Below are 23,494 nucleotides of genomic sequence, written 5' to 3'. Positions count from 1 at the left end.
CATGTTTGTAACCAAACAAGATAATGGAAATCATCATTCTCATTCCATTCCATTCCATTCCTAGTTTCATTCTCATTCCATTTCATTTCATTCACGCACACCAAACTAAGCCTTAGTGTTGTTTATGATATATACAGGGAAGTTCCCTTTCTTCTTTCAAGAGCCAAAACAGAAAGAAGGAACAAATAATTTAGTAGATGGAGAGAAACAAAAGTGCTTAAATGGGTAAATTATATTGCAAAAAGAAACGTTTGTACAAGTAATGTTGGACCAAAGCACTTCAAAACTGCAGCTGAAAACTTCTAAACCCAGATCCAGCTACAATGCTTTTTTGTATTATCCTCCAATAATGTATCTAATTCCTCTTCTATTTCTTTTCAACCCTTTCCTTTTCACCCCCCCATTTACATCATCAAATCCTATATTCTTACAACATCTACTCATGTACAGATTATCTCCGAGAACCCTCTTCAATGCCGGCAGAAGCAAATGGCCAGAGAAGAAAATTGAGACAGCCTCTAGATCATAAACACAATTTCGACATGATCATTCCCTGTTGATAATATAACATTACAGCTAAGGAACAATGATATCTGGTGAGCTCTGAGCTTGGAATTGAACCGAGAAATTGAATCACCGGCCTTTTGAGCATTATTAACCCAAAAACATCCCTTGCAGCTGAGATCAGAATTGCATTGTGTTCCCTGCTAAAAGATAAAACTTCAAATCAGTTTCCCCAGCATCTCAATTATTTTTGGAGAATGAATAGTTTCACATCATATGTTTTGCAGAATATTGATTCTAAATAATGAAATCATCAATATTTAAGGTTCCTAGATTAAATATTGAAACTTCAAGATGTAGCACAACTCATGATCAACGATATAAGAACAATTACTATCCAAACTCCAACCGAGAGTACAATGCTATTTATGCTATTCATAATTTGATAGCTACTGTTCCAGTCACCTTAAAACATTCACAATATCTCTAATTCAATAAAATAAAATAAAAATGGCCAAAAAACCTCAAAACTCATTCTGCAATTTGTTAAACAGTTCTCTAAGATCAAACCAATGTGTCTATAACTCAGCTTATGGATAGCACTTGACAAGTGATGATCACAATTTACATGATGAAAACAACCAGGAAGAAGACAATCAATCACTGTCTTCCTCTGGACAAGGAGACACTTTGTTTCTACAGTGTTCCCATGTGAGAAGCAGCAACTTTGGACTAAAGAAGAGAGGCAAACTGAGCCACAGATGGTAATCCGGAGTACGGAAGTGCATGATGAAAAACGGGACAAACTATCCAACATTGGAATTTATCAGATTTCTAGATGCACTGTTGTATCTACACGGACTAATAATAAAATTCGAAAACACTAGTCTGGCATCATATGAAAGGAATTTAAAAAAAAAAAAAAAAAAAAGAGTTTGTACCTCGATTTGTGGCAGCCTTTTCCAGAAATGGTACTCTAATAATTAATATCAGATATATAAAAAAAACCAGTCTGTCTCCTGTCGTTAAGCTGGGAAGCAAGAAGCTGGAGAATCGTTTTAGGATATCAGGCAGACAGCTGGCTGTAAAATGTATGTCAAAACACGCCGATAATTCTCACGGGGAAAAGAGAATTTGTCACCGACCCATTCATATCGGATTTAGGCAAGGAAAATCCCATCCCGTGGTGAATTTAAAAAGATACATTTGGGTAAGAATGGGAAAATGCCAACTCCGGAAATTCCACATTTCATGTTTGGAGCTTGCTCTAATTAACTTGATATGCAGGAAGATGACAAACAAATTTCTAGGAAAGGACTTTTAGGATGATCAATTAAAACCTGTTAACAGTTAAACTAACTGCTAATAAAGATAAGGTTAAGTGCAATATAGATGTAAAGAAGGCTTGAAATGAGAATATTACCTCAATTATCAGTCAAAATAATCTGGGGTTTAGTCAATCTCCTTGCAATTGTGCATGATCTAGGCAAAAAACCCAAGCAATCCAAAATTTTGCAGATGTGTTTGGATGGGTCATCATTGCACACTATAAAGCCTCGAGGATTATTGATGCTTTGGTGAATACAGAAAGTACAAATGGTGCTTCTTCTCCGGGGTGGATAGTTGTAGGCACTATAGTATAACCCTTTGGATCAGGTTCTAGAACCATTTCACATGATATTTCTCGAGAATTTACATAATCTGTCCCACCAACTGATTCATGCAAGTATATGTTGTAAGCAGCACGACGGCCACGAGTCTTGAGTATCCTCATCCCAATATAGAACATCATTGAGTCGTGACTGGATTGATAATTTCTGAAACCTGCCGTCGTTCTAGAGAAGCTCACACCCTACAAATTCATAATGTCAGTTACGTTTTATATTTTAGCCAGCAAGAGAGCCAATTTTCAAATATAGATCCACCAGAAGTGTAGCATTATATAAACCTGAGTTAAAGTAATGAACACATGAATTGGAAATGAAGCATCTGGCCCGGTAGCCCTCAATCGGAACTGCGGATTTTGATGCCATGTATCATAATCTTGGCAGCCACCAGCACTGTAACCTCGCCATTGGCCATGGACAGAATAACGCATATCCGGGGGATATACACGACAGACATAAATTGATCTGAAGTGAATCTGGAAGTCTTGCCAAGACATCCAGAATATACCATCCTTTGACTGTTCAACAAGTAAATGATCAGGCCAATGACAACAAGATTTATTCGAAAGTAATGAAGATGGCAATAAATGTAGTCTCTTCATGCATGCCAACCACAACACATTGTGGTGAAGTAAAATGTTGTAATACCACCTTAAAACATTTAAAGGAAAAAAAGGAACAAATACTTAGCACTTGCAGAATAATTACCAGTGGAACATGCTTGAGCTTATGCTTCATCCTATCAGTCCATTCAGATGATGAATCGGACCAAGGGCCATTCCATTCTACTTCATTTGCCCATGGGTTCCGAATCTGAACAAGTTTGTGGCCATCTACTTCTCTTACCTAAACAATAATTTAGTAAGAGTGATCTTATTACTTAAAACTTCCTTCAGCTAGAAATCGTAAAAATACTTAGAAGCTCTCAGATCAACATACCTGCAATAATGAGTAAGCATGTCCTTGCACAATTCCACTGGAAGAAATATGTACATCTGAACCTGAAGGACTCCCAGCACCCAACAAAAACCCCTCTTGTTTGAAACGTAACAACTGAGACCATAGTCTTCCACTTGCAAGGTCAATTTGAGCCTGCGCACTCCTCATGTCAATCTCCTCACCCGCTCCTCCAGTGAGATCCACAAGAGCATCCTGGACAAGGCCACCTTCTAATGCCTCGAAAGATCCATGCAGTTTAGCATACGCCTTCTCCAAAATAGAGACCCATAGTTCATTCCCCTTCCTACTGGTAGCAAATGCAGGTTTACCAGGTGATTCACATGGAATCCAGTCATCAACAACAACAGGAACCCATTCACCCTAAAATCAGAAATATCACAAATGTACATTCTTTCAGCTTCTTGAACCGAGTAAGCATATCATAAGAACATTCAATAAGATTCTATGTAATTATTAAACCACTAAACCATTAAGTAGAAAAAATAGTTACTACATGATTTCAAGAATGTTAGTTTCAACGACAATAGCTAGAGCATGAGCTTGAGAAATGCAACCACATCAAATATTAGAGAGCTGACATGGTTATGAACTAATAATCAACATTGGTCTAACCGTCTAACTCAAGCTTAAGTGAAGCACTACACCGGGATTCTTACTTGGGCTAGGAACATACACAGAATATGAACAATAACGAGGTATGCTACAGGCTTTGAATATGGTACAGAAGGGTAGGTTTTATTGATGGCATAGTTGGAATGTGAGGGTATAGTATTACTCCAAGAGAGATTGAGACATAATGAGAAGTATTATCTGAGAGCAAAAAGTGTCCATGTACATAGCTATAAAAGCTCATCGGATTGCTAAATGTCATATTTTGACCTGTAAGCTCCCCATATTTTGCAGCATGCATTCTAGGGTATTAGCGTTTTATGCATATTAACAGAAGGACATCACCGTTGGCAATGCTCGAACATATAACGCAAACCCCAAATCATTTCAAACCAGGTAATATATGACACATTAACATTTGGCTAATTTTGTTACAAAAACTTGAATTTGTAGTTTTGTTTAACTTTTAGATATATATAATACATATATTTAAAGTTAGTTACAGTAATTGTGTTACCTCATTCCAAGGACATATTCGGCAGTAAAAGCTACAATCAAAGGCAAAAAGGTAATTTCAACATTCATATATTCACTCAACATTAGGGTTCATCTGTTCATTCATTCGATTAGGGTGTCATATATTTGATGTTTTAATTCATTAAAATCCTTTGTGAAGTGCATAAACTTGTTTTTGAAACATTCCTTATTGAAAATCCTACTGCTACAAGAATTGGTCACTTCGATTGATTGACATATCCATCAAAGGCTACAGGCTATGTGTAGACAAAGCTGTCTCTTCTACTGACCGAACCCTCAGTTTGGAGGTCTTCATCAGCATGTTAATCTTTCATTCCATCATATCCATAATAACTTATCCAGTTACAACGTGAAGAGCTCGGGAGTGTTTATGCGTAGGTTGATGAGGTCGGATGGCATTGATTTGGGCCTATCTCGGGGTGGGGAAAAGGATTGATGTCAAGTACTAGCTTTTGAAATCAAAGGTTGGAGCCAGCCCAGCAGACTACACAACTCTTTGAGGTTAAGGAAGTGACGACATAGATTCAGAATGGCTTTCACCTTTGCTGGATCCTCAATTCCTCTCTTAGACACGATGAAAGTTAAGAGCTTGCTTGAAGACAATCCAACTAGGGGATTTTACCAATCTTTGTTGAATTGCGTAGTAGGGCTTGAAAGGCTGGACTATAAGCCCAATTCTTAATATTATGTTAAGATAGCAGAGCAGAGACAGAAGATTAGAAAAGAAAGAAGAAATGGGGAGCCCGACCCGTGTGATCTTATGCCACCCCCACCACCTCACTACAACAGCTTCCCGGTCAAAGGAGAAAACCTATGTTACCCGCTTAGAAACTTGAAAGGAAGTCAAGCAGTGAGACGCTCAAGCAGAAGCTAGCAACAAGCAATAGCTAGTTTGTCAAAAAGTCGAAAGCAAGCCGAATTCAAATCTTCTGAATAAAGGCGTCCGAACAGAGCGAGGGTGTCCTCGTTACACAAGTCATGTTAGCGCATTCATTCAGTCGGGTCGCTAAAAGCAGCGGTGATGAACGCTGACAAGCACGATTGACCGGAACCAGAGTCTCATGAGGGATTTAGCAGAAGTGAATATCTTTTTAACCTAGCCTCTACTGAACTCGTAGAGACCACATATGTTTAGAAAACCTGCAATTAATGCAAGCAATCTCTGAGCAAGCATACAAGAAGCATATATGGGTGCAATCTAGCATATTCATCATTGCATCTAGTATTGCAAGTATGTAGTTTAGGTGTTGATCATCTTTGGGATTTAGTGGGTCATGCCGGCTTCCACAAAAAGTATGTGAAGAGGTTTTGGAGAGGATGCTTAGTGGGACACCAAGCTAGAGATGCATGGCGAGCCACCCCTTTGTTTGTGGTGGGCCTTGTGGAGGGAGAAATAAGAGGTCTTTTGATGGGGTGGAGCTCTGATAAGGGTGATGAAATATTATGTTCTTAGTTCTTTAGTTAAAATCGGTTAATTGGGCAATTAAGAACAATTCACCTCACCTCTAGGTCTAGATCAAGACCTTATACTCTACAACAGAGCTTAGGGTTACGCTCCAAATACTCGGGGTAAATAGGCCTTTTTTTCAAGTAAAATACCAATTACGGAATCACAAACTATCAAGAAAAGATTCACAAAAAGCAGGACCAGGTCGAAGAGGGTCCCTTGCATTTAACCTTTTTCCTTTAACAAATGGAATTTTCATAGAGCCGTTAGAATAGTTCGATGATAAAATGCTCAAGTTGTCAAGCACGAGGACACAAGTTTGAAGCCAAGAACAGCCAAATTGGGCAGATAATCTTTAAGTTTTGGTTAGTATTCAATCTACTCCTTGCATAATCCTGCACTGGCAGGACTGCAACTGGGAAATGGCCATGTTATTAGAACAAGTCGAGAATGGTGAGCAAGTTTAGAATTTAGTCATACAAAAGTCTAGAGTTTATTAACTCCACCTCTATACCTTTAAATTTTCATTTCCATATAAAGAAGCCTCTCCTCTCGATGTGTTGTTTACCTTCCTCCTCCACCACTATTTCCCTCTTCATGATTTACTTTAAATTGCAATATAGTTAGAAGCATACTGATATACTTTGCAGTAGTTGTAGGGCCTTATAATTAACTTAAGGTAATATGGAAATCGAAAAGTTAAAACACATGTTTGTAAATAATTTTCCACAATGTTTATTTAAAATCATTAATAGTGCCTAGGTTATCTTCCAAGCTGCTAAACAAGATCTTTCCCACAAGGCGCAAAACTCAGTTTCTTAGTCAACAAAATCTCGGTTAAAGAACCATAATTTCAGGGTTTTTATTATCTAAACTAAATTTCAGGAGAGCACTAGAAGTACTCTTACATTATCAAACAAGGCTTCCCCTAACAAATTTTATCTTCTACTCAAACTTTTCAAGTTGAAGGACTTTTGGTTGTATTTAATTAGGTATTGCACAAGGAAAAATTTCCAAGAACACCATATAACTAGGTTTCCAAAACCCAAAATGATTAAAGATATTTGCTCTTATAAAAACAAGGCAACAAATTTTCGCCATTACTTAGAAATACAAACTTCCAAGAGACCAACTCAAAACAGAAATCTACAAGTAAAAAAATATTATTAAGAAAGTTCTACATTTCATAACAGAAATCAAGCAAATCATAGTAGGCATATTAAACATCATAATATGCAAAATTTTAATTTTTAAATTATGAATAGTACCTGAATACAGAATCGAACAGTATATATTCCTTCTTCATTATACTCTGGTGTAATGATCACTTCTGATATTCGTGAGACCTCAGTTAAAACAGCAACAGCACTCAAAAACCAACAATCACCTAATCGACCCTGTTCAAGAGAAAGACCATTTAAAGGAGAAACTGAACAATAGATCATGTCAACAAAAAAGTTCTAGCAACTAACACGTCCAACTTCTAGCAACTAAAACACATGACCTAACCACCCCCTACCACCCAATAAAAAAAAAAATTAGGAAGAAAAAACAATGAAAAAGAGAAGATGCAGTGTTGCAAAGGAGACCAACCTGACAAACGTCAGAAGGATTTGCAGACCCAGAGACTAAGCATGGGCGAGAATCCGGCTGGTTCTCCTTCACTATTTCTGTTGGCCTCATCCACTCAGAGACAACCTAGATTGGAAACCCAAGATAAGGTCGGGACAGCTCAGGCAATGAGTCAAAGGAAACAAGCGAGTCCAGCGGCAACCAAGAGTCAGGGAACTTACCTGCAATTTTGAAGGAGGGTAATCTGGATCTACGAATAATGATTGATCATTTGGAGGAAACTCATGATCTGTGAAATGTGTTTCTCCTTTTGCACAGAGGGCTTCTTTAACAGCCAATTCAACTGAAAGCATCCGTTGATTAATTTCTTCCTGTGTTTCCATTCTGGGCTTCCTCAGCTTTCTGGCAAAAGAATCCACATCTAATACCACCCCATCACGTTCTGACCTTCTTTTCCTCCCACTTGAATATTGCCCATCCCAGTCTACATCATCCCTGTCATAAAGATCTACATCAGCAGGATCGCTGTCCCACTCATCAACCTGATTATAAATAGTAATCAGTGAACGGATCAAAACAAAATTTACACCTTACAATAAAAAATCAATGAACTTGATAAACCAAAGGGATAAAAATCCCATAAAGTCAGTAGATAAAAAACCAGAATGGTGCATACCCTGGGAGGAGAATCTGCCCATTGCCAATTATCTTCTGGAAGATCGATCATACTGTACTCGGAAGAACCCATGGCAGCATGAATAGCAGCAATCTCATCTTCAGTCAAACACCTACCCCAAAGGAAAACATCCATTATGTGCATCTTGGGTTCAGCTCCTTCACTATCTGACCTCCCAAAGGCATCCATATCTGTGGGTGGTCTAATGCCAATCCAAACTTCAGTCCCTTGCTCCCAAATGCTGTTGCCCACACGCAATGGTAGTCCAGACTGGTAGCCATCAAAACCACCATCTAAATAGCAAGTAGCCTCACCTAGATCAGCATCTATGGTCATTGTCACAATATGCCACCTGCAACACAATTCATTCTCCAAGGTAAAATTCAGGGGAAAAAAGGCACAGAATTGATGCATGTACACCCAAATAAAGAATTTCTTCCAAGAATTTTCCCAACAACAATATTAAAATGATAGTGACAGTGATTGTAATTATAATTAAAATAAATAAATAAATAAAATTATATTAGAAGGACGGATATAGAAACATAACCATTAAGAAAAAAGAAAATTAGAAAGAAAACAGACAAGCAGAAGCTCACACAACAAAATTCTGAAGATTCAACTAACAAGAGTTTTCCCAAAAAATAAATAAATAAATAAATAATAATAATAATAAGAGAAAAAAGCACACCTTCCGTCCGCAATACTAGTTGCACTGATACTCCATTCTTTAGCTACCGTAGTTTGTCTATCACTTTTAGTAATTAATCTAAGCCCAACTTGCCCAGCCTCAATGCCTTGCTCAGAACCAGCCACAAGGATTTCCCAGCACACTTTCTTCTGAAATTCAGTACCCAAGAGACAAACTGGCCCAGACTCAGGCTGGATCATCACTGCAATAGAGAAGCTAACCTTTAGACTTTGACATATATTAGGATCAATCTGGCCACAGTGCCTGCCACTTGCTGTTGGTTCATCGTCAAGAATACATACAGCACCCATAGTCCCCGTCTGCCAATAAGATTCACACTTGAAAATATCAGAAAGAGAATGAAATTGGTAGAAAATCTTTAGTGCCGTCTGCCAATAAGCAGCATCAACAATATTTCACATTCATGCAAAACAAATACAACAAAGGTGGTGGGACAAATCATCTCCATGTGGCTCATTAAGAAATGGCATATAAAGCCCATTCAAAAATAAATTAGAATGTGAATGTATACTGAATCATTACAGAAACAACACTAATAAGCAATGGAAGCACAAGCACGTAATTCATATTATGTTATTGAAAATTTTGAGTTTCATTTTGCCTTCAGAAAATAAATAAAACATCATGTTTATAAATATGCAGACACAGACAGACACACACAACACACACACATTAAATAGAAAAGATAAATTTACCTGGACTGCGCGACGAGACAACTGAGTTGCGCGTATGCGACGTGCAATGCTTGAAACTCTCTCACGTGCAAATGTATCTCCAAGAACAGAATCACCTCCTACTGCACGAACTGCAGCTGCCATGGCTGCAGCCTCCCTGCTACCAGCATTAGGAATAGATGAGATGAGAGAAGCCTCAATCTCCTTCCATTTACGTTCTTCCTTCTCCAGAAGAGCCTTCCTTCTTTCTTTACCCTTTCCCTCTTCTTCACGTCTCTGCATTAAGATTTCCTCTTCCATTTCCTTTTCTCTTATATAACTACAAAATTGAAATAGATTAATACATAAGAGAAACAATGGAAGTCAGAGGTGAAAGAAGGGTTGTAAAAGAAGCAATGATAATGCCTAACACTGACATTGTGCTATCTTAAAGAACAATAATTGGAGAAGGTTGATAGAAATGTCATTAAAACTGTAGGAGAAGCTACAGCAGAGATTGGTCTTCCCTTCGTCCATGGAACATTTGTTGTCCATGGAACCTTTGTTGTGCAGAAAACTCTTATGGGAAATTATTATTCATTGTCACAAAATAATAATAACACTAAATACTAATACTAATAATAACAATTATTATTACTATTAATAAAAATAGAAGTTCATTGTCTGTTATTCAAGTTGCTGTCAAGCCTGTCATGGGAGAACCGGTGGCTTACAGGCGTGTATGGGGAAATAATCCAAGATCAGATTTTAGGACAATCTGGATAGAATGTATGGGTTAACTTTCCTTGAGCTTAGGCAGGCATTCTCGTGTGATTAGGAACATTAATAAGAAGTTAATGGATCTAAAATCACTGAGAGGGTTATAGGCTTTGAAGTTTTCTTTTTCTTAATAGCGTCGGAGGACTTGTTCAACATAATGTTATTCAAGTTCTCCCAAGGAAAATATCAGTATCACTGCCTAATGATGTCTGAGTCTAATCAGTTCAAATTGTGGTCCTACTCCTTTCAGATGCATCAAAATTTTTATACTGGTTTAGGAAAATCGTGAAGTGAGTATCAAGTCGAGGCATGGGAGAGCTTTAAGCCCATGAAAGAAATCAAGAATGCTGGATGTCAAAGGAGACCTAAAGGACCGACACAAACAGTTTTGGTGATCTTAAGGCATCCAGGAAATAACCAGGATGGGGTAAAAGAAAGGAAAAGAAAAGAAGAGTCCAAGGAGGCATTTTGATTAAATTAGAAACCTGAATAGATGGGAAGAATAGACGTCAGAGAGTTTTAAATTTAACAGAAATAAGTTGCAATGGAAGTTTGAAGAGGTCACTTTATACTACTTCTAATGGTTGTAAGGCTAAGCTCGTGAATTTATGTAATCCTCCTATTTCTATGCTAAACTTAACTATGATGGTTGCTCTCTTATGAATTTGTGTGAATTAGGGGTGGGCAGCATTCTATGAAATCATGGCTGTGAGGTTATTTTTACAACTCAAAGCTAGTCAAGGTGATGCACCAAAGCAGAAAAATTGAGTCTACTTAAAGATCTTAAAGAGGAAGGCTCTTCGGATTTGAGCCATTTCTTGTTAGAGGACGATTCATCGGTTATTACAAATTGGACTGTGAATGAGAAATGTTCTTTTGATTAGGAAAACTTGGGATTTTCCTCGGGCTATGCATGTTTCCATTCTTGGATTTATTGGTCAGGGAATAGCATGGTGAACTCTTTGGTTAAGAGGGGAACAACTTCCTTTTGAGTGGGTCAAGGGCATCAGTATGTCCTTTGATTTCTAAGTTCTTGGGTCCTAATTGTGTGTCCGACAACCACCAGGGCTCTAGCCGGATGGTATGATCTCTCCTCTTCAAAGGGGAGGGGTATAGAGTTTGAGCCCCACTAGGGGGATATTGTAGGAATGGGCATGTGTGTTTGCTTTAACTTCCAAAAAAAAAATTGTGTCAGACCATGATTCTCAGTTTAGTTTGTTTTTCAACATGCTGGACATCTTGTCCACCTTTGCACTTGTTCATTCATCTTCAATAAAATTTGTTGTTTCCTATACAAGAATTCATGGAAAAGGTTCTAGCACAAAGAAATGAAGGTTACTTGATAGAAAGTCATCTACCTTTCCTGTATGATTTCAAACTGTCTGCGGTCTTCTGGCATCCATTTTTTTATTTTCTTGGCACTTAGATCAGAAAATCCTATGCTATCAAGGAAGAGCCTTAAGCGAACCTCATCCTGCCACAACAAGAATACAAGGTAAAAACAATTAACAACTAAAAAACATCACACGCGGAAAGCAATAAGATCAACATTCACCTGTACCCTCTCTGCCTTAGCAGTCAAACCAAGCAAAAGAAGTAAGTAACCACCAAACTTATCCCACATATAAACCCATTCTGTATCAATTGCCTCTTCTAAAGCCAGAATTCGCGCATGGGCACACATTTCTCTTCTGTAGCCTATATCACTGGTTAATTCATGCTGCAATGTCCTTCCACTTCTTATTCTGCGGAAGAATGATCCTGCAGCTAGTTCTTCATTTCTCAGACGATCTCTTAGTTTCACGACATCATCTCTAGGGAGCACAAAATTTCCACCCCTGTCACGCATGATGGTAGGGTCTCCAACAAGAAGAGCAGCTGAGCTAGCAGACCTCTGTGGAGCAGAATAAGTTCCGGATAGAGCATTTCTAGTCTGCATGGGAATGAAGTAATCTTTACAGTTAAGTATGAACGCAGAAGTCTACTGGTCAATTAAGAAAGGAAATTTTGTTTCTTAAAGTATTAAGAAAAGGCTTGCTAAGACAGTTGGAGGGAGATAATAAAAAATTAAATTAAATTAAAAAACCCAAGATAATTAAGCAGCCCTTTGATTAGAATGTGCACGGGGTGTAGTGCACTAGCAAAATTGCAAGACCTTAATGGAATTAGCTATAGATTTTCACATACAATATTTAAAGTTGAACAGAAACATAAAGGTTCATCCATAAGATATCATTTTGGTAAATTGAGGGATAAAAACAGTAGAGAAGTAGTCAGAAATCCAGTTAGGAAAAAAACCACACCTTAGTAGCAGATCTAGCAATCGCCTGAACAACAGTTTCCTTGCTGAGAAAGTGAACAGCATCTTCCATCATCTGGTCATTAAGTGAAAATTGAAAAACTAAGAAGCTGCAGATTGTAAAAACATACTTGCAAGTCGACAATTTATTCCCAGAAAAAAATATCTCATAACAGCTCCATGAAAACCACCACTATAATGAGGCATTGTTGATTTTTTAGGATTTTTTCCTTCTTGAGAAAACATTTTACTTTTCTTGGTTTAGATAATAGTGTGTAGTGAGTGGACAAACCTTAAGAGTCAAGCATGGACGAGATACAGCAAATCCAAAAGATACAACAAGGGTTATTGCTGATACAGCAGCGCCAGCAAAAGGTGGATAAATTTTCAAACTGGCAACGACACCCCAACCCTCAGTTGCCAATGCAATCCCATAAAGCATAAGAAATGCCACACTGTTGACGAATCCATTTACAAATATTACACGGGAATATATAATGAAGCTATGCAGTTAGTGTACAAACTGGATTGCAATAGAAAAGTTTGATTGATATAATCGAGTAGAAAATTGATTAACATGAGCAAATGTAAGGCATGCAAATAAATAATAAATTTCCAACAAACCTGACATTTTTCCCACAATCTGCATGAGCATCATAAACATATACTGGAAGTACCCTTGGAGAGTAAACTACAATAGGAGGTGAAAGAAGCACCTGCAGAAAGGGGGAGCATTCCATAACACGATGAACGTGGAAAATAAAAATTATAGAATAAGAACCAAAGATAAAGTAATCCAAAACCAAGTATACAAGAACCAAACATGTCCAATGAGCTTCAAAACCAAATTCATTATAATCCAGTTTAACTCACACTTAACGACCTTCCAGCCAGGAGAAAGAGAAAGGAAAAGTAACCAACAGATACTCCAACAAAAGCTTTATCTGAAATGCAACAGTAACAATGATAATGTCATTTGCCAAGCAAAAACATGTTTAGAGGAAAGATTAAGAGATGCTATTTAGTGAGGAATTTTTTGTCTTAAAAAACAATGAAGACGTGGTTATGCACTGCAGCAAAAGATGATGTTTCTTCATTCAAATGGGTCAAAAATAGACCAAAGACAGGAAACAAAGTCCCGTTTTCACCTTCAAACCATCCAATGAGCAATGCTGCCAAAGCCAAAAGAAAAGCAAGGAAACAAACAAAGAACATCTGTGTCCTGGTCAAATAGAAATTGTTCAAAGCCCAGTAGTGGATGACACCAATAGCTAGGACGATGAGAAGAAGAACTAAAAGGAACGCTGCCCCTACCTGTTGCAAAAAGCAAAAGAGAAGCTAAATTACTCGTGTACTAAAGCTGAAAGCTAACATAAAACAAGGACAACAAAGTAAGCGCCACTTACTGTCCATGGTTTAACTATAACTATAACAGCTGAAATTGCACCAAGCAGAAGAAGAAGACCAATGACAATAAACACATAAACACCTCGAGAAAGTTTCCAGTCATCATCTTTCCTACAAAATATTTCCATAGCATATTTAATTAGATATGTTTTGATCACTATTTTAAGTGTCATCTGAAAATGTTCTAACCCAGCAGCCCAAATTTAAGCCATGAAGTGCCATTACTGAATCATGCCAGGTCAATTACCATTTAAGCAGCCCAGAACATAGTGTTAGCAATGCCGGGATGCACACGAGAGGAAGTAAAGAAGCCAGGAAATCAGTCTTAGTTGGAACCTGGTCGTCTCTAGAACTCACAACCTCCAAATAGGATGCGCCACAAAATGCCACTAGGACAACTATAAAAATTTGAACATCAAAGAGAATGGGTAGTTAGAACAATGCTTCAACCAACCACTGCTTAAAATAAAAAAGAGAAGGTCCCAATACTCATTTTCCCCCTTTCTTTTTTATACAAAAAACCACCAATACTAGCAAAGACATCAAAGTTAAGAGTCAAGACAAATCGAAGACAAAAAGTACCTGCAAATATTCCCACACATATAGCAGAAGAGAGAGAGAACCGGTAGGTCGCAAACCAGGATACAATTGGTAGAACACCAGTAACTATTAAAGCAATAGCAGAAGCCATTGCCCAGCCAAGATACACAGATGATGTGTATGGAGATGCAACATTATTCTGATCACCAGCCAATCCCTTATACCCCAAATCATCCAAAGGCTTGGCAGATACTATTGCACCAAGAGCTAAGACAGATCCAGTAAATATTGATATGCAGATAAAAAGAACAGCACCCTGTTGATGCATTGTGGCAAAGTAATCAGAAAAATTCAAAGAATTTCAATATCTAAAAACGCATTCTAAATTTAATGATATAAGATTATAATTGGTTATATTGGATTCAAGGACAACAGACTTTCCACCGAAAGTGCTCTACAGTTTTACTACTACACTGATGCAAGTCTTGAACCAAGCTGCCAGATGCAAAGCTCAAGTTCATTGGCCTGACTTACATTCCTAACAAGCATGCCAAAATGCATGTTTTAATGCTCAGCATGGACAGTTGCTGTGAGTAAAGATTCCTAATATGACCCCATATATTTATGTATAGGTTATAAACCAATGAGTGGCAACATAAAGAAAAAAGTGAACAGACAGGTGAAGAACAAACCTGCTTCATGCCCAGACTTCGATGATTTCCAGCATGACCTCCACAATCAACTTTAGAAATCCAAAACTGGTAGCCATTATGGATCCATATAGGAATAGCAACAGACAGACATGCCACTATGAGAGGGAGTGTCAAAGACAAACCGAGAAGAACTGAAGATTTGCTGCAGGAAAAAAGAAAAAGAAAAAAGAGAGAGAATATAATTAGCACCACTATCACATCAATAGAAGGGGAAAAAGTTGAATGACAGAACATTTATGAATGTATATAACATGTATTCCCTTGAACATTTTCAGTAATGACTTACATTATTAGTTACATTTAGGAATTGTTAAATCTACAATTGATATGCTCTGATACCAGAAATCTAGGAATTGTGATCCAAGGCAATGATATGTCAGAGTACACTACGCCCAATTAGACCTAGAGGGCAGTAAATAAGGCTTTTGCACACTTAAAACATAATGCAACTCAACAACGCCGATAACAATTTTAACCAAACAATCTAAAAAAGCCAATGTGGAATATAATATAAGCAGATAAACTTGCAGAGATCTTTTTTTTTTATAAGAAAAACATTATTTTTGCAACTCATGCAGGTAAATTTATATATGTAGTAGTGAAGAACAAGACACAATATCATAATTACAATTCATTTTAGAAAAAGGATTGTCCTTGTGTCTAGTTTTTTAATTGCCAAAACATAACAAGATGAGACCTAATAATTTTGCGGACCACAATGATTAAAAATGAATTTAAAAATAACATACTAAAGGAAAATCCATGAAATATTTAATCATAAAAAGTTCCAAGCATGTGGATACTAAATTATTTTGTCAAGAAATGGATCATATCTTAAAACCATTCTCTTCATGCCAAAATATGTGCTCTAAGAAAACAAAGGAGTAGCAACAAAGAAGAAGGGGATGAAAATAATTTATTAAAACACATCCAGATCCATACCTCAAGAAAGATAGCAACAAACCAACACAGGTGCTCAGCAGCCAAGCAACAAATCCATACTGAAAAAATATTGGCAAATTTGAAACAAAATCCAAAACCAACAACATTAGAAATCTGATGAATATACAACAACTTAAATATGTATCAAAGTAGGGATACAGGAACTATTCATACAGCAAACAAAATGCCTGTACTTAGCAATGTATGTATTTCAAAAGTTAACAAAGCCAAAAGCAGGTCAATAATAAAAGCCAAAAGAACTTCAACATAGAAAAACTTGTAAATACCTTAATGAGTAATAACATTTCCAAATAACTTTACACAGAACCAGCAAATTCACCATAACTTAATGGAAATAAATATTTTTTTTGACAAAATTTTTGTTGATGATCCATGTGCTGGTAAAATTGACCCTGCAAACTATATGATGCAGATCATAGGGTGGACTGCGCACTTATGCTCAGGCTAGACAGCTACCGTAAGGCTGGCCTACACACCTACGCTTGGCATAGGCAACTACATGTGGACATAATGATTGAACATTTTCATATTTTGTGTTCTCTTAGTTGTTGAGGATTTAGTTTATGGACAGGTTTTGATTGAGTATTGAATTGAATTGAATTGACTAACAGATTCCTCCCCCCCCCCCCCCCCCAAAAAAAAAAACCCCAAATTATTCTTCTCTTCTCCTCCATTAGTCTCTCTCTCATCTCTTTCTCTTCTCTTATCTCACCTCTGCTTCTATCTTTTCTGCATCACTATGTACTTGGGCGATTAATGCTAAGGTTACAGAAAGAGAAGACCTCCGAATAGTGTATACAAAGCGAAGGCACATACTATTGTTCTTATTAATAAGAAATCATCAAGGGCATTCAGGGAAGAGCTCTCATCGTGTGCCTTTTGCTGGCAACATGAGATAAGGTACCTGCCAATCGAAAGTTGTATGGCAAAATTTGAGCAGTAAAGAAACAACAATAACCAAAACTTGGGATGTGCGATTGCCCATTGTCTTGTTCTTTTCCCAGAATTTTCAGGATTGCCATGGATAGACACGCCTTGATGGCCGACTGTAATCGGCTTGATAGCGGTAGGCTCACATGGGAGGTGTGATTTAGGCATTCTTTTCGGGATTGGGAGTTGGATGATGTTTATGGCCCGCTGGATCTTTTGTATAGACAGGAGGTGGACAGCAGAGGCACTGACTCCCTATTTTGGGTGCCCTTTACTCGGGAGGTTTGAGGTCCGTTCCTTGTTCCTTTGCCTTTCCGATTTTCATGGTTCTGATATCCTTGGAAGACGGTCTGGAGCTCGAAGGCTTCTCTCAGAGTGGCATTCTTTCCTTGGACTGCAGTTTGGGGTAAAATTTTCACCATGGATAATCTGAGAAAGAGAAGACAAATTACTGTCAATTGGTGTTGTTTGTGTAAAAGGTATGGAGAGTTCATGGGCCACCTTCTTGTGCATTGTCCCATGGCTCACGACTGTTGGAGTCCTATTTTTGGTTTGTTCGGCGTCCAAGGGGTTGTGCTTTGGTCTTCGAGGGATTTGATTGACGCTTGGAGAGGCTGCAGCTTGGGGGCCCAGACCCGTTCCCCTTTGTGCATGGTAGTGTATTTGGAAGGAGCAGAATAGTAGATCTTTAGATGGAGTGGAATCTCCCATCGGGGCTTTGAAATTTTTCATTATTAGTTCTCTTTTTTGTTGGGTGATGGGGAGAAATTGTAAATCTATAGAGGAAATTGTTGATTTTTTGGGTTCCGTGGGTCCTTACGACCATTTCTATGGCTTCGGCCCTCGCATAGTTTCGGGATGTCCCCTTTTGACCGTTTTCTAATATATTCTTACTTATAAAAAAAATAGATGGGCATGAAGAACCATGAGAAAAGATAGATTAATAATGAAGTCATCTCTAAGAAACAAGAAGAAGTCCAATAGAGGACAAGATGTCCAGAAGTCATCTAGGATGGTTTAGCCTTTTTTATTTTTTCTTTTTGGGGATGGGGGTGGGAGTAATGAAGGGTGTTCCTGCCCCCTTCAGGGCAGGACCATTTCCTTCAGATGCCCGCAATCACCTTCAAACAACAGGTATCAGGTAACTATAGTAAGGAGGCTTGACGCCCTCAAGATTTAGGCACGAGAACAAAAGACTTCTGGGTTATGCACAGAAACATTATGTCAACTTAAGTATTGGTTTAGCAATTTTTAGTAATAAATAAAAGCACAAGCAAAGAGAAGTGATTTGTTTTGGGTTAAATGTTTTATGAGGAAAAAAGGGAAGCCAAAACAGCAAGGAAATATAACATGGCTTGTGATATGGACTTCAATCAAGGAGAATAATGAAAAAGGATCCTATAGCCAACCCCAAGGCGCTATAATTCAAATGTTGAAAATAGCGTTCCAGCTATGGTTCTTGGAGACTTCTCTACCCCATCCAAGGCGTTGTTTATACCAAGAGACCAGTTCAGGATAATATTCATTAAAGATTCAAGAAAGATGTTGGCAATCGATCATGGAGTCAAGTGTTGGTTACACAAACCCAAAAGGAGGCTACAAATGCATGTAGAATAATTAGTGGGATATATTTGCAATATCCATGAATCCAATACCTTGATATATCTTTAAATAGATACTATCCATGAAATTTCATATTTTTAATTAATTAGTGGGATTTTTCCAAAATGATATCAACATCTTGCACTATATCCATAATATTTAGGTTGTAATTTATACACTTTATCAGTATTTTGTTCTGGCACATGCAAAAGGCATCCTGAATCAAAGGAACTCCTCATACATTTCTATGTTTCCTTTGGGTAATAAATATTCCACTTTCATTTTTCAAGATCTGGTGTCTTGCCATTCTCTTGGACAACACTGCAAATACATCTTAAGTAGGTCAAAAAAAGCAGTTACACTTGATCTATATGGTGTATTTGGAAGGAAATTAACAGGAGAAACTTCAAGAATTAAGGAGCCCATCTCCATTTTGCATAGGGCCAAAATGCGTAGCACTAACACTTCATGACAGCAGTCCTACAAAAGAAGGGGAAGAAGCCAAAGGACAAATGGGAGCCAAAAACATGTAAGTAGTGTTTTTTATCCAGAAACATCTGGTGAAGTTACAAGTAGTCACTTATACCACATTGTTGGCACCTTCCCTATGCCATTTTTCCTCCTTTGAAAACCACAAGGGTGACCAGGAGATCATTGGAGAATGGTAATCAATCACCCCGTTTTCGATGATAGTCACATTTGAAGCTAACCAACTCCAATTTATATTCTGGAACGGGATGGTGCTGTCAAACTCATTAACACTTAACAGTTTAATAGGAGTATAAGTACAATTTTGAACACAACTTCAGAGACAGGTACACCACAAAAAATAAAAGTGGAACTATCAATTTGTCCACAATTACATTTCAAATGCAACGTCCTTAACAGATAATGTAGCTGATGACAACTAGAAAATGACGATGCCAAAAGCAAATTTGAATTCTAAGCACATAAAACCAAAACCTATAAAATCATATGTACCTTGCGAGGCTTCGAAGTCATGGCCATTTCTTCAGCTTGAAGTGAACGAAGGAAAGCCATTATTGAACAGACTACAGGAGATAAAAGCAGCACCGCAAAGCCGAATTCAAACTACAAAGAAAGTTATTACCAAATTTTTACATCAGCATTTTACAAGGCAATGCCAACAAATCTTTTAACTGAAGCATAAACAGATAAAGATTACCACAGAAAGCTCAAAGGAAAGGAAGCCCCTAATTACCTGTTGGTGTGTAGCATTTATAACTTTAATTGTCTTTGGGCGAAAAATGGCCACAATGACTGTTTCAAGGATGAAGATAAAACTGAAAAGAACCCATGCACGCTCCGGGGTGCCTGCTATATTCTGCGAAACCAATCTAGAAAACTGAAGCCACTTCTCTAAACCGCGGAGCCTAAGTTCTTCGGACAGTGAAATTTGATTGGGTAAGGGATTGTCAACACTGTTTGAATCAATGATGGTTATATCAGTATTGTCACGATGATCTCTATCTGCATCCAAACTACTTCTCTGCAGTAATGCAAGGATGGTTGGATCCAAGCCCTTCTCCTTCAACATCACAGCAAAATTGGGATCTAGTCCTTTGTCTTGCAATAAACTAGTTAGTTCTTGATCTCCCTGTCTTGATCTCCTTTTCAGCATAGATGTAATCCTTGGATCGTTCAACTTTTCTTGGAATGCAAGAGCTAAATTCAAATCCAGTGTTTGTTGATTTGTGGAAGTTGATGCACTCGACTCACACCCTTGACTTTCAGGAGCACTACTAGAACATATTACCAAGCTGTTGTGATCAAAATTTCTTTCAGCATAGGATGTTCCTACTTCAGGCTCTTGAACAACTGATCTACAGGAACTGCTATGTAATGCTAAACTTGGCCTTCCACTATCTATGCTCTTATCACTATTAATCCCCTCAACATTATTCCAACTAGTAGCATCATTTGTGCAACGTGCCATACTATTACCAAGGTGACCTGTATCAGCACTACTACTGTGTTTTACACTTGAGCCACCACCTTCAGAAGAGCTAGATGAACTGTTATGTTCTTTCCTACGAAATCCCTCTCTTAGGCGGATCACTGTACTCTGTAAGGCATCTCTCCTTGCAGCTAAGGGGTTTGTAACTGATAAATGTCGGGAAACAGCAGCACCTAATAGCACAGACGCTACAACGGCATAACTAACACAATGTCCCAGATACCTGTAACGAAGAAAAAAATGACAGCAACATTAGCAAGAAAATTGTAAATAAAGTTCCATCTCTTTAACAATTATCATTCCAAATCAATCAAGTCTGGAACAAACCAATAGTGAACTCCAAAGCAAATTAGGAAGACCCGAGATGCTCCAGCAACAGAAAGTGCTACAACACGACTTTTAAGCAGCTGAAACCCATATAAGCAAGCCCCAATGTTCCAATCTAAGTGAGCAAAAAAAAAAAAAACATTATAGGATGATTCAAATTAGCTGTACCAGCAAGTTTATTGAAGTTGCAGACAGCAGTGCAAATAGACATATAGAACAGTTAATGACCTACCAAGAATAATGACAGCAGCTGATGTAGTAGCCCCCAGCCAACGCGCTTCCTTTGCTGTCAGACCGTATAAGATGGAATACACGAGAAGTACTACAAGTGAGCCAAGATAGAGAAGCACAAGATGTGAAACCCTACACAGACACAACTAGATCAGAACAGTCGATAGAATTAAGTTCTAGCCTCCAAGGGAAGCATAACATCTGAACACAATAAACAGTTGAAATGATTCTGAACATGCGCGTAAAACCATTAGATATCCAACAGCGCACCATTTCCATTATGAAAAATATGGATAATAAAAAAACGATAAAGAAGAAAGAAAGTGCTTAATAAGTCCACGACATCATGCAAGAACTACAAAAGCCTCACCAACTAATAATTCGTACCAACATGATAATAAATAAATACTAAAATAAGGGCTTGCCTTTTGGATTGACGAGAATATAATTCATTGGGATCTGGTGGTTCTGGTAAGCAAGCAACCGGACCCACTTCGATACAATCAGAATAAGCAAATTTGTACGCTCTCCGCACATATTCATCTACATCTAAGCCATTTCCTGTAGGGATTGGTACAGTAAAAACAACAAAAAGAAAAGTAACCAAAAATCAAGATCAAAGATAAATTGATAATGATGACAACAATTACTTGCATAAACAAAAGTGCTAATTGAATATTCATATGGCGCACTATCATTCATATTTCACCAAGGTGGAAAAAAAAGAAGGGGGAACCATCGGGATAGAGAATTTTTAAGACTTACCATTAAAAACCATTCTACAAATAAAGAGCATGTTTATTGCAAGGGCAATAGCTGATACACCAAAGAAGAAGCCTGAGGGTGAATATCGCTCAGATGCACGTGAACCTGCTGTAACATACACAGCACAAAGTTCGTATGCACAAAGCAGGGCAACAGCCAGGAGAAGAAGAACAGCAACAGCCCCTGTTGAAGAAGCAATGTGGTGAATAAGTACTAAACTGAAGAGAAAAGATTCCATGTTTACTTCCAATACAACAATAGTGAGCCTTCGCCAAACAACCAATGAGAGTAACACTGCTCGCTGTTGCAGAAACTAAGGAGCCAATAAACATCGTTCCGAAATATTATTTTCAAGCTCAAAGATTTCGAATAAGAAAAGCAGCAAACATTCTGGAAATGAAATTGTCTTCAGGTTGTTTTTCATTTTTTCTCAAGTAAATTCTTTTTAAAATCACTGAAAACTATTTAAAAAGTTTCTTCTAATCATCCCATTTTCAGGAAACCTTTTTCAGAAATGCCTTGCTAATGCATTTTCCCATCATTTCTTCATTTATCCCATTATTAAAGAACAGAAATTTTCAAAATTGAACAAAATAGGCTTCAAGTATCCAACAAATACCAAGATAAACTAAATGTCCTATAAGATGTATCAGAACCACAAATCACCAACAGACAACTCAGAAAAAATATGCCCACTCCCCTTAAGCTATAACATAGAAAGCCTCCCACTTTCCATTCTGCTGAAGGATTTAAATATTAAAGTTACACCCTCTCTAATAACTGAAGCTTTGAGCGTAGATGGTTGTTGAAATGGTATCAGAGCAGAGAAGGTCCAGCGTTCAAACCTCACCGTCACCCTAATAATTAAAATTGAAAGAGATGTGGAACCAAAAGAAGGTCACACGTGAGGGGGAATGTTGAAGGATTTAAATATTAAAGTTAAAGCCTCTCTGATAGCTTAAGCTTTTAGAGTAGATGGTTATTAACACATTCTATTTGGTAAATTTGTCCATCTCTTCCCTTTGTTCAATCTTCATCTCTCTCACCCTAAAATACTATTTTTGGTCGAGCGTCAGAATTCATCAAATATGCAAGTGTACAATTCAGAACTTCACATTTTGAGCATCTGGTCCAAATCTTGATGACACAGCTGTGATAAATTGCCATCTTGTTTGCATTGTAGAATGCAGACAATGAAGTTGAATACCGCTCCATATTGAGCATTATTACAAACAATCTATGTGAGTACCCAAAAAAAGGGCATTTTTGCACCTAATGCTTCATTTTTTTATTTATTGATAAATAAGATGTAACCTGATCTAATATTATTATTGTGTAATAAGGTAGACATGTTAATTCTCTCTTCCCCTTTCTTCATTTTTCTTTCAACTTGAATAATGTCATTTACAAATGAAGGATGGAAAATAATAATACCATACTTGCATGTCCTGATTTCATCTACTAGCTCCACAGGTGACACTTCTAAGATCGACCTGCTACAAGCATCTACATCAAAGGTGAACAAGAATGAAGGCAAAATATCCACTTTCTGAGCCCTAAAGATGCCCTAATCCAACCATTAGCCTCTTCAATAATAACAATGCAAAAAGCTAATTGATTTA

At 37.6% G+C, this 23,494-nt stretch overlaps 1 protein-coding gene across 4 annotated transcripts in view; it reads right to left on the bottom strand.

The window, feature by feature from the left end:
- Positions 1-206: 206 nt before the first annotated feature.
- Positions 207-23,494, bottom strand: part of LOC132271414 (calpain-type cysteine protease DEK1) — a 37,505-nt gene continuing 14,217 nt past the window's right edge. For 2 of the 4 annotated variants that reach the window (XM_059772780.1, XM_059772781.1), the window contains exons 4-32: positions 21,873-22,055; positions 21,533-21,668; positions 21,109-21,239; positions 20,877-20,991; positions 19,794-20,772; positions 19,553-19,663; positions 16,019-16,077; positions 15,056-15,218; positions 14,406-14,679; positions 14,071-14,221; positions 13,823-13,934; positions 13,565-13,730; positions 13,290-13,360; positions 13,041-13,132; positions 12,709-12,871; positions 12,421-12,492; positions 11,673-12,050; positions 11,476-11,591; positions 9,380-9,677; positions 8,664-8,983; positions 7,973-8,324; positions 7,518-7,838; positions 7,318-7,422; positions 6,993-7,121; positions 3,111-3,491; positions 2,880-3,017; positions 2,453-2,689; positions 1,928-2,356; positions 207-704 (exon numbers count right to left, since the gene is read on the bottom strand). In XM_059772780.1, the coding sequence (XP_059628763.1) occupies positions 2,051-2,356; positions 2,453-2,689; positions 2,880-3,017; positions 3,111-3,491; positions 6,993-7,121; positions 7,318-7,422; positions 7,518-7,838; positions 7,973-8,324; positions 8,664-8,983; positions 9,380-9,677; positions 11,476-11,591; positions 11,673-12,050; positions 12,421-12,492; positions 12,709-12,871; positions 13,041-13,132; positions 13,290-13,360; positions 13,565-13,730; positions 13,823-13,934; positions 14,071-14,221; positions 14,406-14,679; positions 15,056-15,218; positions 16,019-16,077; positions 19,553-19,663; positions 19,794-20,772; positions 20,877-20,991; positions 21,109-21,239; positions 21,533-21,668; positions 21,873-22,055 (6,059 nt within the window). In that variant the 3' untranslated portion in view covers positions 207-704; positions 1,928-2,050. Of the gene's footprint in view, positions 708-1,445; positions 1,845-1,927; positions 2,357-2,452; positions 2,690-2,879; positions 3,018-3,110; positions 3,492-6,992; positions 7,122-7,317; positions 7,423-7,517; positions 7,839-7,972; positions 8,325-8,663; positions 8,984-9,379; positions 9,678-11,475; positions 11,592-11,672; positions 12,051-12,420; positions 12,493-12,708; positions 12,872-13,040; positions 13,133-13,289; positions 13,361-13,564; positions 13,731-13,822; positions 13,935-14,070; positions 14,222-14,405; positions 14,680-15,055; positions 15,219-16,018; positions 16,078-19,552; positions 19,664-19,793; positions 20,773-20,876; positions 20,992-21,108; positions 21,240-21,532; positions 21,669-21,872; positions 22,056-23,494 lie in introns of all 4 variants that reach the window. The other 2 variants (XM_059772783.1, XM_059772782.1) reach the window with 2 other exon arrangements.

Source organism: Cornus florida, unplaced genomic scaffold (assembly GCF_030987335.1).
Source record: "Cornus florida cultivar Cherokee Brave unplaced genomic scaffold, ASM3098733v1 CherokeeBrave_3.0.0_Hap2_Chr08, whole genome shotgun sequence".
NCBI lineage: Eukaryota > Viridiplantae > Streptophyta > Magnoliopsida > Cornales > Cornaceae > Cornus > Cornus florida.
Note: the sequence above shows the minus strand (reverse complement) of the source record. Positions and strands in the feature narration are given on the sequence as shown.